Source organism: Stomoxys calcitrans, chromosome 4, assembly GCF_963082655.1.
Source record: "Stomoxys calcitrans chromosome 4, idStoCalc2.1, whole genome shotgun sequence".
Taxonomy (NCBI): domain Eukaryota; kingdom Metazoa; phylum Arthropoda; class Insecta; order Diptera; family Muscidae; genus Stomoxys; species Stomoxys calcitrans.
Window position 1 is genome coordinate 72646667 of NC_081555.1, and position 16621 is coordinate 72663287.

Below are 16621 nucleotides of genomic sequence, written 5' to 3' on the forward strand. Positions count from 1 at the left end.
AAATTGGATAAATTATGCTCCCAAATCCGGCACTGACATTGAGTGGTCTAATAAATATAAGTCATTGTTGAATTTTGTATTTCAAATTACAACAAAATCGGGTAATAAATAAAGCTTTTATGAGCTTCAGACCCTTATCGGTCTATATGACAGCTATATCTAAATACAGTCCGATCTTTACCATATTTGGGTCAGATGGCGATTGGCCTAAAACTACTTACTGCTTCAAATTTCAGCGAAATCGGATATAAAATAAAGCTTTTATGGGCTTCAAACTCTTTATCAGGAGATGGGTCTGTATGGCAGCTATATCTAGATATAGTTCGATCCAAACCATATTTGGGACGGATGTCGGGAGACCTAAAACTACCCACTGTTTCAAATTTCAGCGAAATCGGATAAAAAATAAAGGTTTTATGGACTTCAGACCCCTTATCAGCAGATCGGTCTATATGGCAGCTAAATCTAAATATATTCCGATATAAACCATATCTGGGTCCTATAATGGGAGGCCTAAAGCTACTCACTGTTTCAAATTTCAGCGAAATCGGTTAAAAACTAAATCTTTTATGGGCTTCAGAGCCTTAATCGAGAGAACGGTCCATATGGCATCTATATATAGAACCTTATTTGGGCCAGATATCGGGAGGTCCAAAACTTCTCAAAGTTTCAAATTTCAGCGAACTCGGGTAATAAATAAAGCTTTAATGGGCTTCAGACCCTTTATCAGCAGATCGGTCTATATGGCAGCTATATCCAAATATAGTCCGATCTGGACCATTATTGGAGCAGATGTAGGGAGGCCTTAAACTATTCACTGTTTAAAATTTTATCGAAATCGGATAAAAAAATAAAGCATTTATGAGCATTAGACCCTTTATCGTTAGATCGGTCTATATCAGCTATATCCAAATATGGTCTGATTTGGCCCGTTCAAGAACTTTACCAGCGTGCATCAAAAAGACATATCTGTGCCAAATTTCAGCTCAATATCTCAATTTTTGAAGGCTGTAGGGTGATTATAACAGACGGACGGACAGACACACGGACATCGTTAAATTGTCTTAGAATTTTACGACGATCCGAAATATATATGTACTTCGTAGGATCGGAAATTGATATTTGGATGTGTTGACTAAATGAATGTGTTGACTAAATGAATAATGAATAAACTCCTACCCTTCGGTGGTGGGTATAAAAATGGTTGGATTGGAAGTCTTTTAGTTTCAGAACAAACATGATCAAAGTTTTAAGAAAGTATCGGAAATCTCACACAGTAGATAACTGAATCGTTACTTTTTATCAAGAGCGAAATTTAGATCATTGTGTGCTAAGGAAAAACAGGCATTTCTTAACAACAACAAATTTAAAAAAAAAAGATCCAATCAAATCCAGCAAAGATTAGTGGGCGTTATCTAAATCCAGTTCAGTCGCCTGGAGGAAACGTTGGCAGTGAACAATTCCGGAATCACTTCGAAAGTATTTTGTAACACAATCGTTTAGAATGATGCCTCCCTTATTCTATAGACCACTAGCTGACCCGAGCCCGCTCCGCTGCGCCTTCTTTTACTTTATATGGAAGAAAAGTTTCCTTGGAATATTTATTTTGGACAATTAAAGATCTTTTACTGAAATCCCATGCTAACTTGACTAACAGTTTAACAATATAAGTGCCTTTATCTGAATCCCATATGATCTTTATTGGTCTACGAACTTAAGTTTGGATGTAAGGTGTACTCTATTCTTAAAATAATTCATTTCAGCCCGATATTCTCATTATTTTTGATTTAGTGGTGTTTTCGGGGGAGAGGTTGTCCCCCAGATATTTGGCCCTGAAAAAATATCAGCATCGTACTCTTCTCTCAAATACCATTTATTTAAACCCCATATTGCCATTGGCTTAAGATGAGTTTACAGGCGTCCCTCAAACACATGGCCCCAAAATAGGTTATCAAAGTCTTTTTCTAATCTCAAATACCTTTATTTGAGCCCCATATTGCGATGGTCACTGAAAAATTGCTGTTTGTGGGGTATTTTGGGAAAGGGGTAGACCCCAGAAAATTGGTCCCGAAAATGGTTATCAATTCTTGCTCTACCCCCCAATATCTTTCATTTAAGCTCCACATTGACATGGTCGGCAAATATGTCCGATTAAGGGGTGTTTTGGGGATTGGGGTGGTTCCCCAAACACTAACCCCGGAAAATATATCAGCAACGTTCTCTATTCTCATATATCTATATATCTTTTATTTGAACCCCATATTGCCATTGCCCTCAAAATTGGATATCAAATTCGTTTTCTAATCTCATTTAAACTCCTTATTGCAAAAGTCAGCAAATATGTCCGGTTTGGGTATTGGCCCCAAAACTATGAATATTTAGCTCCACTCTCTTTAGGACCCAAATTGTCTTGGTGAGCAAATACGTCCTAATTGGGGGTTGTTATGGTGGTGGGACGTCCCCCAGACAGCTGGCTCCTAATGTTGATATCAGATACGTGGTCTACTCCCACATACCTTTAATTTAAGCCCCATATTCCCATGGTCAGTAAATAAGTCCTGGTTGGGGGGTGTTTTGGGGAAGGGGTGGACCCCCAGAAACATGGTCCCATATTTGGATATCAGATTCGTATTCTACTCGCAAATACCTTTCATTTGAGTCCCATATTGCCATGGTCGGTAAATATGTCCGATTTAGGGGTGTTTTGAGGCTTGGGGTGGTCAACCTAGCACGATGTTCGACAATTGGATATCAGATATGTTTTCTTATCCTAAATACCTTTCATTTGAGTCCCATATTGTCGTGATTGGCCTAAATATATGTTTGGTAGGTTTTAGGGTGGGGCAGCCCCCCTAGGTACCCCATCCAAAATTTGGATACCAAATTTTTATATTTATGGTACTATATGGGAGCACACAAAATTTTACTTAAATCGCACCACCCATCTCCGAGATCTGGCGTTTCTGAAAATTAGGGTAAGGGGGAGGGTCCGCGCCCCCTTCAGATATCAAAAAATGTAGTACCCTATTTTCATTATGCACCATCTGTGAAAATTTCAAGAAAATCGGTTCAGCCGTTTCTGAGTCTATTAGGAACACACAAACAAACAAACAAATCTGCAAACAAACACAAATTGATTTTTATATATAAGATTTTTGGAAAAACGTATGTCTTTTTTTAAATATGAAAAAACAACGGCAAGTGTCTGGGATGGTGTTATTTTTTCGAAAACTTTTGATGTAAACTCTGCCATGAAAAAGAGCTGCATACTCAACACTTTTTTTACTATATTTAAACGATTGCCGAGTGCATTACCTTGTGGTGTAAATGTATCTGGCACTAATATTTAAATCTTGCTTTACGCAGACGACATTGTCATATTTTGTGACTCAAGTTTTATGATATGATTACAAGATATGACAGATGCACTACTAGAGAACTATTCCCAATGTTCTCTTAATAATGTAACGAAATAACACCTTATGAAATAAACCAGATTGTGAAGTAAATCCTGACATAAATTAAGTAAATCCCAAATCAAAAGAATGAAACAAACCCTAAGTTTTTTAAAGGAAATCGCGCTCGCGATTTATTTTCAACAAAAAAATCTACACGCCTTTTCTAAATGTTCTCCTATGTACACTTTAATATCTGCATTATAATAATTAAGTTATTTTTATATTAATTTTGTATGCTTCATTTTCGTTTCAATTAACTAGAGTTGAATTTTCTTAAATAACTTAGAAAATACCTTATTTTTTACTTTTCCAGATAGCACTCATGATAAGTTTTTCTTATTATTTTTCTTATTTGCTCTTCACTGGAAATATACGTGGGTTACCTTTTATATTTCAGGATTGGACAACCCTTGTGTTGCAATCTGCAAACTGACAGCTCTATCGTAAAACTTGACAATTTTGAGGTTATACGTACTAAGAACTTTTAGACATACGAGCGCTATTTGTGTTGTTTACAGTAACTGAAAAGATTCATCTCCCCCAAAAATTAAATCGTTTTCTTGCGATTATTTTTTACAACTTTCGACGTTTATTAACTCAACAACAGTGCATCGATGAACTTTATTCAATTTTTGGCGATGAAGCTCCATCGAGGATCAGCGTTTTTCGATGGTGTGGTGAATTCAACCGAGGTCGGTGAATTCATTCCAAGGCGAGTTTCATGAAGGTCGTCCGAAATCAGTTGTTGTTCCAAAACCATTGATGCTGTGCGCCAACTGATATTGCAAGATCGTCATGTGACCTATCATGTGATTGAGACAACCTTAGACATTAGTCGGACGAGCATACATTCAATATTGCAGAACATTTGAACATCAAAAAATTTGTTCGCATTGGATCTCACACAATTTGTCGATCGCTGAAAAAAGCCTCATGCCTTCGATTGGTCGAAAAAAAAGCTTCACAAATACGATCGCGGTGCTACGAAACACGTCTTTGACATCGTGACAAGTGATGAATCATGCATTTACGCCCATGAGCCCGAAAGTAAACAGCAGTCGACTGTATGGTGATTCAAGATGAGCCAAATCCAACAAAAGTTACCCGCGTATGAAGCACTTCCAAGCAAATTGATGAAGGATGTCGAAGGGCCTAACACAACTCACTGTCCCAAATTTCAGCAAAATCGGATAATAAATGTGACTTTTATGGGCCTAAGACCCTAAATCGGAGAATCGGTCTATATGGCAGCTATATCCAAATCTGAACCGATCTAGGCGAAATTGACGAAGGATGTCAAGGGTCCTAACACAACTCACTGTCCCAAATTTCAGCAAAATCGGATAATCAATGTGGCGTTTATAGGACTAAGACCCTTAATCGGAAGATCGGTCTATATGGCAGCTATATCCAAATCTGGACTGATCTGGGCCATCTTCAAACTTAACCTGCTTATGGACAAAAAAAGAATCTGTGCACAATTTCAGCTCAATATCTCTATTTTTGAAGACTGTAGCGTGATTTCAACAGGCAGACGGACGGACATGTCTAGATCGTCTTAGATTTTTACGCTGATCAAGAATATATAAACTTTATAGGGTCGGAAATGGATATTTCGATGTGTTGCAAACGGAATGACAAAATGAATATACCCCATCCTTCGGTGGTGGGTATAACAAATGTGCTGTTATTTTAATATTGGCAAAATGTTCAACATTATTTAAAAAATGTCTGAATTTTCCGGGATGTTCCAATTGGACAACATCTTCCATCTTAATGGAAGATGCTATACGTATTTAATTAATGTTTTAAGCAAACGTGATGAATTGAAGATCTTATTTTACACATACTTAACCATGCCAAGAATGCGACAAAATGTTTTTATTACATTAACACAAACGTCATCCGAAAAAGAGTACTTCATGTGGGTTAATCTTTAAAATCCCCTCAAAACATTGTACTTGAATGTAAACGTCTACACATAATCTTGTGTTATTATGCATGGATGCATGCAGAGTGAATCCCTCACAATGTTCATTTCAGTCGAAAAATTGCTATATAAAGGCATGTAGCTGTGACCAATGCATTCAAAGATTAAATCAGCAGTATCAACATCTCTTGAACTAAGAACTCGTGAAATTTAAAAAAAAATGTTCTCATTAAAGTGTGTCCTTCTTTTGGCATCGTGTGTGATACTCGTCGCATCATCACCTGTGCAATTCGAAGAAGATGTTGGACATATAAATTCGTTTCCAGAAGGATATGAAGTGGTGCATTTGTCGCGACATGCACGTTCCCCTCAACATGGAAGTGTAGACATCGGCTACAGCAGAGATCAACGCGGACGTGAAGCCTCTGTTCAATATAACCATAACTTGTACACCAGTCGCGATGGTCGTGGTTCCATCGATGCCTATGCCCAGGGTAGCCGCAATTTTGATCACAATCGAAATAACTTCGGCGGTGGTATTCAAGGAAAGTGGAGATTTTAAATAAATTTATTGAAAATTCTTATTAAGCTAAGACAAAATAAGCAGATTTGGAAAAAACAAAATATTTTTGAGAATATAAATAAATATGTAAATTTCTATACGAATCAAATCTCAATGTAATTTGGAATAAAATCTCTATGAATAGAGATGGGTTTCCACCCGATAAATACCGAATAAATACCTTTTTTGGGTATTTATAATTTTGCAGATATCTTGGGTATAAAAATATTTTCCAAAAAAAATTTTCATGATTTCGTATTCTTTGTATATAAACCTGACCTTCTGATCTTATAAAATCGGAATTTAGTTATAAATAGCCGTTATATGGACCGATCTCCAGACATAAAGTCTTGAGGCAATAAATTGGTAATTTTTCATACCATTTCGATGAAATTTAACACTGTTAGTTCTGGTAGACCCCTATCCATTTCTGTGAAGTGTGGTCCAGATCGGACTAAATTTGGATATAGCTGCCCTATAGACCGACCGCCCGATCTCCCGATATAGGGTATTGAGGCCTTAAAAGATCCATTTATTACCCGAATTCGATGAAATTTGGCACAGTGAGTTCTGGTAGACCCCTACCCATTCCTGTCAAATGTGGTTTAGATCGGACCATATTTGGATATAGCTGTCATAAATACCGATCTCCCGATAATCTGTATTGAATATTGAAAGTATTGAGCTCATAAGAGGAGCATTTCTCATCCGATTTTGATGAAGTTTTGCACAGTGAGTTTTGACGAACCTCTATACATTTTTGTTGAGTATCGTCCAGATCAGACCATATTTGGATATAGCTGCCATTAGACCGATCTTCCGATATAGAGCATTGGGCCCATAAAAGGAGCATTTTACATCCGATTTTGATGAAATTTGAAACAGTGCGTTTTGATACCTCTCTACACCTTTCTGTTGAATATCGTCCAGATCAGACCATATTTGAATATAGCTGCCATATATACCGATCTCCCGATATAGAGTTTTGGGCCTATAAAAGGAGCATTTTTCGTAGAAGGGTGGCAAAATGCACTGTTTCAAATTTCATCAAAATCAGATGAAAAATACGACTTTTATGGGTTCAATACCCTATATCGGAAGATCGGTCTATATGACAGCTATATCCAAATATGATCCGATCTGGACTATATTCAACAGAAAGGTGTAGAAGGGTACCAAAAAGCACTGTTTCAAATTTCATAGAAATCAGGAAGATCGGTCTGTATGGCAGCTACATCCATATATGGTCCGTAACTAGAGACTCAAGAAATCAAGATTAGATATCGGTTTATATGATTAGATATCGGTTTTATATGCAAAATTTCAAGCACCTAGCTTTACTCCTTCGAAATTTTGCGTGCTTTCAACAGACAGACGGACATGGCTAAATCGACTCAGAATGTTATGACGATCAAGTATATATATATTGTATTTTGTTGGGTCTCAGATCAATATTTCGATGTGTTACAAACGGAATGACGAAATTAGTATACCCCCATCCTATGGTGGAGGGTATAAAAACTCCAGTACTCAAAACGCAAAGTCCTGACCCTACATTTGGGTTTACGTTTTTTTACTTTATATGTTCCCAAAACTCATGCATTTTTCACCATATTTGTAACCTCCACAGTTAATTTACTAAAAAAAAAATTCGATTTGGAAATCATCTTTGCCCACGTTTTGTAAAAAATTTTGGACAGTATTAATTTTTTTTATTTTAATTATACTCTTATCTGCAAATCTTTTAATCTAAATTTTCGTTTTCAGAAAATTTCACTTTTTCCCTATTTTTGGAATGAATGGTCAGAGGAATGAAACAGGTGTAAAATAAATGAATGTAGAAAAACAAAAAAAAGGGAAAGTTAAAATTTTCTTAACACAAAACACACCTCGGTTCTAACCATTCAAAATTTGGTATATCTACTCATTCTCAAACGACAGATTTTTAAATATTTTTGTCTGAATAGCTCAGAAATGTCGCCAGAATTAGTTAGGGGACCACCACTGAAATTTTTATGATGTTCTTGCCGGAATTTTAACCCGCAAGCTGACATTCTAACCACGGTGTACCACGTAACCTCCCTGAGCTAAACCTTGAATGGAAAAGCTCTTATTGATAAGGGGTAGGTTAGGTGGAAAGAGGGTGCGGATATTATTCCGCTTCATGCCACTATGGAACTACACCTAAGCTTGTTGTGCGCTCTAAATACTAAAAGTAGCATCGAAAAAAAAAATCTAAGCTAGGAACTCCATGCTACTTACAAAATACTTAATTTTTTTCCATACCACGCCCCCATGTTGGTCTGGTATTGGGTCCCACCGAAGTACCGACATAGGAAATACTCCAACGTCTTATCATCTTCCTCACATTCCCTATACATGCTATCACTTGCCGCACCCATTGTGCATAAATGATCTCGCAGTCCTAGATCCGAAATCTGTACTGACCTCCTTCTTACTTCCCTTCAGTAATAGCCTTGTCTTCTCACGATCCGAATCTTCCTATAGGTTTTCGCCATCCTCGTTTCATTGTTCCGCAGTGTTACATACGCGTTCGTCGCCCAAGCCCTTGTGTCGGACTGCCTCGACCCGAAAGGCTGCGGGTTAACCAAATTTTTTTTTACCATGGCTTAAGCTGACCAGAATTATTAAACACAAACACACATACATAACACGATACTTGAATCAATCCCATGGCAACCGGTTGTACGTACCGGTTCGACCCGATCGGGTCGACTTCCTCGGCAAGGGCTGGCGCCTCAGTGCACAACATACCGCTACAACAACAACAACAACAACAACGATACTTAAATACAGGCAAACACATACACTTACATCTATTGAATAAGCATGGCGCGGAACCAAACGAACGCAGAAATTACTACGAATAATGACTGGTACCAAGGCGGATTTAATAGCGTGGTCTCACGCGAACAGCTGTTAACATCCTCTGCTCATTCACACACACGCACACAAATTTCTTTGTATGTGTTGGCAAAACGTCTATCAGCTTGATGACAAGATGGCGGGTTGCACCATAAGATTTTTGGTTGTAGTACAAATGAGACCAACATTAATTGTTTCGCCATAGGCTGGTAATATGTTCGGTTTTCACCGCTGGAAACCTCTTTTTCTCATTTCCTTTTTTGAAACACTGCACAAATAACGGTGATAAAATGAACATTTTATTAAAATTATGGGAATAAGTAATGAGGGAATGTCCTACTGAATGAAATCAGCAAGTTTTTTTTCTTTAAAATCTATTATCTAAAAAAAGTCTATAAAAAAAGTACAAATAAGAAAAAAAAAACAGTAAGGAAAGGCAAAAGTCGGGCGGTGCCGACTATATAATACCCTACAGCACCTCTTGCATGTAGTACTTTTTATATGTTCAACTTACCTCGAAATCTAGTCAGACTTTAATTTGGATACCAATTGAAATAGCAGTTTAGAACCTTGAAAGATTTTCCTACCATAGGACAAAAGATTTGGATTTCCACATCTGTAAAAGGCCATATGGGAGTTATATCGAAACCTGTGCCAATTTTATTGACACATACTGAGACAAGAAATAGGACACCTCACGCCCTATATTGTAGAGATGTGACAAAATTGTGGATTTTACTGCCTTAAAAGTCCATATCGGATGAAATATACACATTGGAACTATATCTAAATCTGAACCGATTTTGATTAAATTTTTCAGATATGCTAAGATCAGTTACAAAACAGTCCGTGCCAAGTTTTATGCAGATCGGTTGTAAATTGTAGCTACTATGGCCATTTAAGTGTAAATCGGGCGATACATATATATGGGAGCTATATCTAAATCTGGACCGATTTTTATGAAATTTTGCACACATATTTAGACGTCAAATAAAACACCTCGCGCAAAATATTTTAAAGATCGAACTAAAACTGAGGCTTATACAGACTTAAAAGTCCATATCGGATGAAAGATATACATGGGAGCTATATCGAAATCTGAACCGATTTTTATAAAATTTTGCACACATATGTAGAATAGTACCATCAAATAAAGTACCCAATGCCAAATTTTGTAAAGATCGGACGAAAATTGTGGCTTCTACAGCCTTAACAAGTAAAAGCGAGCTAAGTTCGGCCGGGCCGAATCTTATATACCCTCCACCATGGATCGCATTTGTCAAGTTCTTTTCCCGGCATCTCTTCTTAGGCAAAACAGGATACAAGAAAAGATTTGCTCTGCTATTAGAGCGATATCAAGATATGGTCCGATTTGGACCACAATTAAATTATATGTTGGAGACCTGTGTAAAATGTCAGCCAATTCGAATAAGAATTGCGCCCTTTGGGGGCTCAAGAAGTAAAATAGAGAGATCGATTTATATGGAAGCTGTATCGGGCTATAGACCGATTCAGACCATAATAAACACGTATGTTGATGGTCATGAGAGAATCCGTCGTACAAAATTTTAGGCAAATCGGATAATAATTGCGACCTCTAGAGGCTCAAGAAGTCATGATCCCAGATCGGTTTATATGACAGCTATATCAGGTTATGGACCGATTTGAACCATACTTGGCATAGTTGTTGGATATCATAACAAAATACGTCGTGCCAAAATTCATTCAAATCGGATAAGAATTGCGCACTCTAGAAGCTCAAGAAGTCAAGACCCAAGATCTGTTTATATGACAGCTACATCAGGTTATAGACCGATTTGAACCATTCTTGGCACAATTGTTCGATATCATGACAAAACACGTCGTGCGAAATTTCATTCCAATCGGATAACAATTGCGCACTCTAGAGGCTCTAGAAGTCAAGACCCAAGATCGGTTTATATGACAGCTATATCAAAACATGGACCGATATGGCCCATTTATAATACCAACCGACCTACACTAATAAGAAGTATTTGTGCAAAATTTCAAGCGGCTAGCTTTTCTCCTTCGGAAGTTAGCGTGATTTCGACAGACAGACGGACGGACGGACAGACGGACGGACGGACAGACGGACGGACGGACAGACGGACGGACGGACAGACGGACGGACATGGCTAGATCGGCATAAAATGTCACGACGATCAAGAATATATATACTTTATGGGGTCTCAGAAGAATATTTCGAGTAGTTACAAACAGAATGACGAAATTAGAAAATCTTATGGTGGAGGGTATAAAAAGACATATCGGATGAAAGATATATATGGGAGCTATATCTAAATCTGAACCGATTTTTTTTTTTCAAAATCAATAGCGTTTGTCCTTGGGCCTAAAAAGTGACATGTGCAAAGTTTCGTAACAATCGGACGACAAATACGATCTGCACTTTGATTACAAGAATATATGGACTCACAGACGGACATGGCTAAATCGAATCAGAAAGTGATTCTGAGTCGATCGATATTCTTATCAATGGGTCTAGCTCTTATCCTTCTTAGCGTTGCAAACAAATGCACAAATCTATAATACCCCATACCACAGTGGTGGTGTAGGGTATAAAAAGTATATGACTTACATAAGAGAAGTCTTATTAATACAGAAAGTGACAGCTCATATGACATGTCTGATCGTCTAATAGGAGCTTAAGTAATTGCACATTTGTATGGAATTTATCCTAAAAACTCAAACTGTATCTCACACCTCCACTGTGGCTGTAATAAAATATTCGACTTCGAGCCTCCTCGGTGTCATTTTTTAAATGAATGATATTAGTGATTCGACTAAAAATATGCAAAAACCTGACTTAAAATTGGACCCGGGAAGGACCCACGGGGTCTTTAGAATTTGGAACCCCCTTAACCCTCAGCCATATGGCTAGCAAATGAAAGGTATTAGCAAGTAGATTCAAATATGCAAAAACCTGAATAAAAACTGGACACGGGAAGGACTTACGGCGTCTTGAGAAATGTTATAATGGTCTTGGAAATGTTTTAGTTTCCTAATCCTTCCTGGGTCCAATTTTTAGACCTGTTTTTGGATATTCGTAATCTACTCGCTAATACATTTAATGATACCCATTTTGTATAGGTTGGGAGCACTTGCCCCAAAGGGGGTTTTGGTCCCCCAGGAAGTCCAGGGGTACTTGCCCCAAAACCGGACTACAGATTCGTGTTCCTGAGGTCAAACCACGCCTGCATACCAAATGTCAGCGAAACCGGAGGTGCGCCCTATAAAATGCAGTTTTGTCGAGTAATTCCCCTAAAGCAACAATTAACCAAATCATTCTTTAAGACTCATTGCCACATTCTTTTCATAACATAGTAAGTAAACTCACAAAACAATCTATTTTAAAGGTTAGCCGCTCCAAAAAAAGCAAAGCAATGCATCTTCTTCGGTCAATGAGTATTAAAACTTACAGGAATCAAACCAGAATCTACAAACGGCGGCATCGAAGCAAAATGGAAATTCGGAATGGCCGCGTCGTATGAAGTCACAACAATGAATTCTGTTAATAATTTACCCAAATGAACGCAGTTTATATCGAGACTATTGAGTAAAAACAAAAAAAAAACAAATTGGACTGTAATTGAGTCTTGTATGGTCTCAAGATATGGAATCGACTTTATGAAGCTACACAAATTATGGAATGTTCAAATTTTAAGCTTGCACAAAATCAGTGTCTATTGCTGTAACCACTTCAAATGGTCGGCGGCTCTGAACATAGTCTGTACCAAAAGGACAAAAATCTTCGTACTTTGTGAGCTACCACTTTAATATTTTTTTTTTAACGATAATAAACTTTCATATCACTTGGTAACCGCTTTGAAGAACCGACGAAATTTTTTTCCACGACCCCCATTATTAGAAATTTTTATACCTTTATTTTCTTATCACAAACTTTTTATTTACAAAATAGAGAATTTTAATGCGGCGCACAGTATCGATTAGGAATTTCCCCAATTAACGTACTCGAATTGTATATTCGTCAAGGTGAATCTCAACTTCCTGAACATCCGTTTCTGTCGGATGACTACTTTCGATTTTTGAACGCAAGAGGGACTTTTGTACAATAATTTTCTTATTTCCATCATCCTCATCATATGACTCATCAACGTCGCCATCGTCTTCTTGTTGAACAATATCGTGAGTTTCACCCCCAAATTCTGGCGTAAAAATGCAATCATCAAATTTGACATTTTTCATTTCAGCTAAATCGTTGCTGCAATCTTCCATGGCATCGGTGCCTTCATCGTCATCCATTGCCAGTTCATATGTTGTAATGTCCTTATTCAGACCATGATGCTGTTCGATGTGTGAGAGCAAGTAGGCCTTTTTCGTAAAACCTTTCACACAAAAATCGCAACGAAATTTCTTTTCTCCCGTATGGGTTCGCAAATGGACTGACAACACGTGGGGATAGGCAAATGCTTTGCCACAAGTATTACACACGTAAGGCCTTTCTCCAGTATGAGTGCGCTCGTGTTTGATGCGGGAACCGAAATCGGAAAATCGTCTTTCGCAATACTGACAGCCGTAGGGTTTATGTCCGGTGTGGACTCTCATGTGGCGACGCAGCTCTACATTTGATACGAAAGCCTTTTCACACATTTCGCATGGAAACGGTTTATCTTGGTAATGGCGGCGCATATGGGCATTGAGCGCATGTTGAAAGCGATATGAATTTCCACAAATCTCACATATTTTAGGAGGCTTTGCATCCAGGGGCAAAGGTGCTCTGCGCTTCCTAGCTGACTTGACCACAGGCTTCTCTACAGATAGTTGAGTCCCATTTTGCTTTTCCTGCTGGCCCTTTATGCATTGGACTGTCAGCTGTGTGGCCGTTTGACTTCTTTCTTTTACTTGCTTTGGAGTAGCTTTGCCCGTATCAATCGCCGAAGTATTTCCCACTTTGGATAGTTTTTGGTTGCGTAGTAATTGTTGGCTAGATCGTGTTGTAGCAGTTTTTGGAGCCTCTGCTTTTTGCGTAGTCTTTTTCAAGACAAATGGCCAGGCCCTTGATGTCGTTGTAGATCGCGTAGAATTCATGACGAGTTTTTTTGATGCAATCGTTGATGTTTCTTTTTTATGTTCAACATTCGATGCAGTTATCCTGTTTTGAATTTCTTCATTTGAAGTGATTTCATGCAGCCCGTCTTCAGTTACGTAGTATTCGATCACTTCCGATTCCTCTTCTGGCGTTTCGACAGCCGATTGGTAGTCATCATTATCCACTGCAATATTTTGGTTCATTTCCATAAATTCATCGTCAGCTTCTTCTATAGGAGAACATTCTTCTGCAGACATTTCCTGATGATTCTCTATGGATTCATCGATGGCATCCTCCTCCTTCTCTTCCGACTGTTCGTCGGCGTCTGCACAACTGTTTATTTCCGTTGATTGTTCAAGCTCTTCCTTCACTGTATTTTCCTTTGTTCCCACTGCGAGCTCTTCCACCGGTGCCGGTGGTTCCACTTTCTTTTGAACTATTGGCTTTAGGATACTTTGAAATACAGCCACAGCAGTTTGACAATTTCTGTGGAACCTCCAAGCGGCAGTCAAGTCCTGCAGACAGCTATCGCAAATTTTGTCAGGCAAACTCTCATTGTTGGCATCTAATTTTAGCTTTGAGAGGGTCGATATCTTTTGAGCAATTTGTATGTCCCCAGCATCATCATCGCCTGGGGAAAAAACACTGTGCATTTGGGCTGAATGATGTAAACACACCAGACAAACAACATCCAAATCTATGACCACACACATCTCCAGTTAATCTATTAAGCAGGTATTCCAGATTGCCAAGAGTTTTGTTGTCGGTGCGATATGCTCAAGTACTCAATGAGAAAAACACCACAAGAATTTCTACTAGATTTGTTATTTCTTAGAATTGGCTTTCCAACATTTGTTTTCCTCTTCTTCTTTTTACGAAATTAGCCTCAATAAAAACATAATACAGGGTTGTTAAATATCTAAATTAATCAGACGTAAAACATATTGCTGTGACTCACAAGCAGTTTTGCGTTCAGACTAGTACCGCAATTCTGTAAGTTATGGCTGATACCATGGCGAAACAATTGAAGGTGGTCTTATTCAAGATATATTCATTTACAGGTAGTAGCAGTTGCCCAACACAAAAATTGTATTCAGCTGTTTACGACACACTACCTGGTAATTATGTCATGGTCTCATTTGTACAATAACCTCAAATCATATGGTGCAATCCGCCACCTTGTCATCAAGCTGATCGACGTTATGCCAACACACACAAAAAAATTCATGAGCAGAGAATATGTGAGAAAGAAGGTGACTACAAAGAAAATGCAAACCAAAATCTGTCTTGTTAATACCGTCAACCCTGGCCGGCTGTTAACAACTGTTCGTGTGAGACAACCATTTTAAATCTGCCTTGGAATGGTACTATCTTCGTTTTTCACCGGTGAAAACATATGTTTTCACGGTAAATTCTTTGAAACACTACAAAAAACTCAATGATATGTCATGAGGAAATGTCCTACTGAAATTCTTTTGCTTCAAAATCTATTATCTAAAAAAGTAATCATAAAAAATTTCGCTAAAAGCAAATATAGTACCACGCTTTAAGGTTGGTACTGGTTGGTTTGGTTTTCGTAGTGAAACTCCATTCAAAATGAAATAAAGTAATTTGCAAATAAAAACGCTTAATTACTGCATATATGTACTTTATTCGCCAAAAGTTATTAATATTCGGCCAAAATTATAAATCGATGTTTGTAGCCATCTTGTATTCTACAGAACTATTTTTCAGTGGCGACATATATGTCTTGACTGGTCAGGTTTGACGGTATTAAGATGTCAGATTTTTGTTTGCATTCTCTTTGTTATCTTCTTTCTCGCATATTCCCTGCTCATGTACGCACACGGATACACACACGCACACAAAGTTGGCAAAACATCGATCAGCTTGATGGCGGATTGCACCATATGATTTGTGGTTGTTGTACAAGATTGGCAGATTTAACATCCTTAATGATGTTCATGGTGCCTGTCCACTTTATGATTTCGCAAGTGACTTTGGCATTATTCACAAAACTTGAATGTAGATTTGAAATAGGTTTATTTAACATATTTTCTGTGTAGAACTTTGTGAATATCGCATCAATTAGAAGTTTTTTTAAGATTTAAGGAAAAAAAACGCAGCTGTGTTATCAAGGCTTTGACATTTAGATTTACTACAAAATCAAAACAAAAATTAAAAAATTGAACTCAGCTATTCGCGTGACCTCGCCTTATAAGTGTATACTGGGTTTTCCTTTATAATGCTCTGAAAACGACTGCGTATTCTGTTCAGCTTTTTAAGAGCTTCCATACTAAAAAACACGTTGGCTGAAATTTGGCGGAAAAGTAGTACTCTGTTTAAAGTGAGGAAAATGGTAAAAAACGATTATAGTGGCGACACTTGAAACTATTGCCGGTGTCATTTTTGCTTGTTTTATTGGTTTCAATGGTTCGTTTTTCTTTATTTATTTGAGAAAAAAAATATATAAAAAAAGAGAGAACAAAAGAAACGTGCGTAACGTGCAATTAAAAATTTCAGCGGCTATTCCGAAAGCAGAATAGTCACAAAAAAGTCATTCAAATCATGTGAGACGAAATAAATGCCTAAAGTGTGCTAAATAAACACAGCCCTGAATAATGTCAAATAATATAAATCAAATTTTATCTAAATAATTTGTAATATGAACCAAAATTTTGCAGACATAGTAAAAG

The 16621-nt window shown here is 37.7% G+C and overlaps 2 protein-coding genes across 2 annotated transcripts; one reads left to right on the plus strand and one right to left on the minus strand.

Annotated features, from left to right (window-relative positions):
- Positions 1-5524: 5524 nt before the first annotated feature.
- Positions 5525-6128, plus strand: LOC106088558 (uncharacterized). Its single transcript, XM_059367866.1, has one exon. The coding sequence runs from the start codon at positions 5609-5611 to the stop codon at positions 5948-5950; it is 342 nt and encodes a 113-aa protein (XP_059223849.1). The 5' UTR covers positions 5525-5608; the 3' UTR covers positions 5951-6128.
- Positions 6129-12736: 6608 nt separating this feature from the next.
- On the minus strand, positions 12737-14810 carry LOC106092355 (zinc finger and SCAN domain-containing protein 31). Its single transcript, XM_013259189.2, has one exon. It carries the CDS (start codon positions 14636-14638, stop codon positions 12839-12841), a length of 1800 nt encoding a protein of 599 aa, XP_013114643.2. The 5' UTR covers positions 14639-14810; the 3' UTR covers positions 12737-12838.
- Between the last annotated feature and the right edge of the window lie 1811 nt (positions 14811-16621).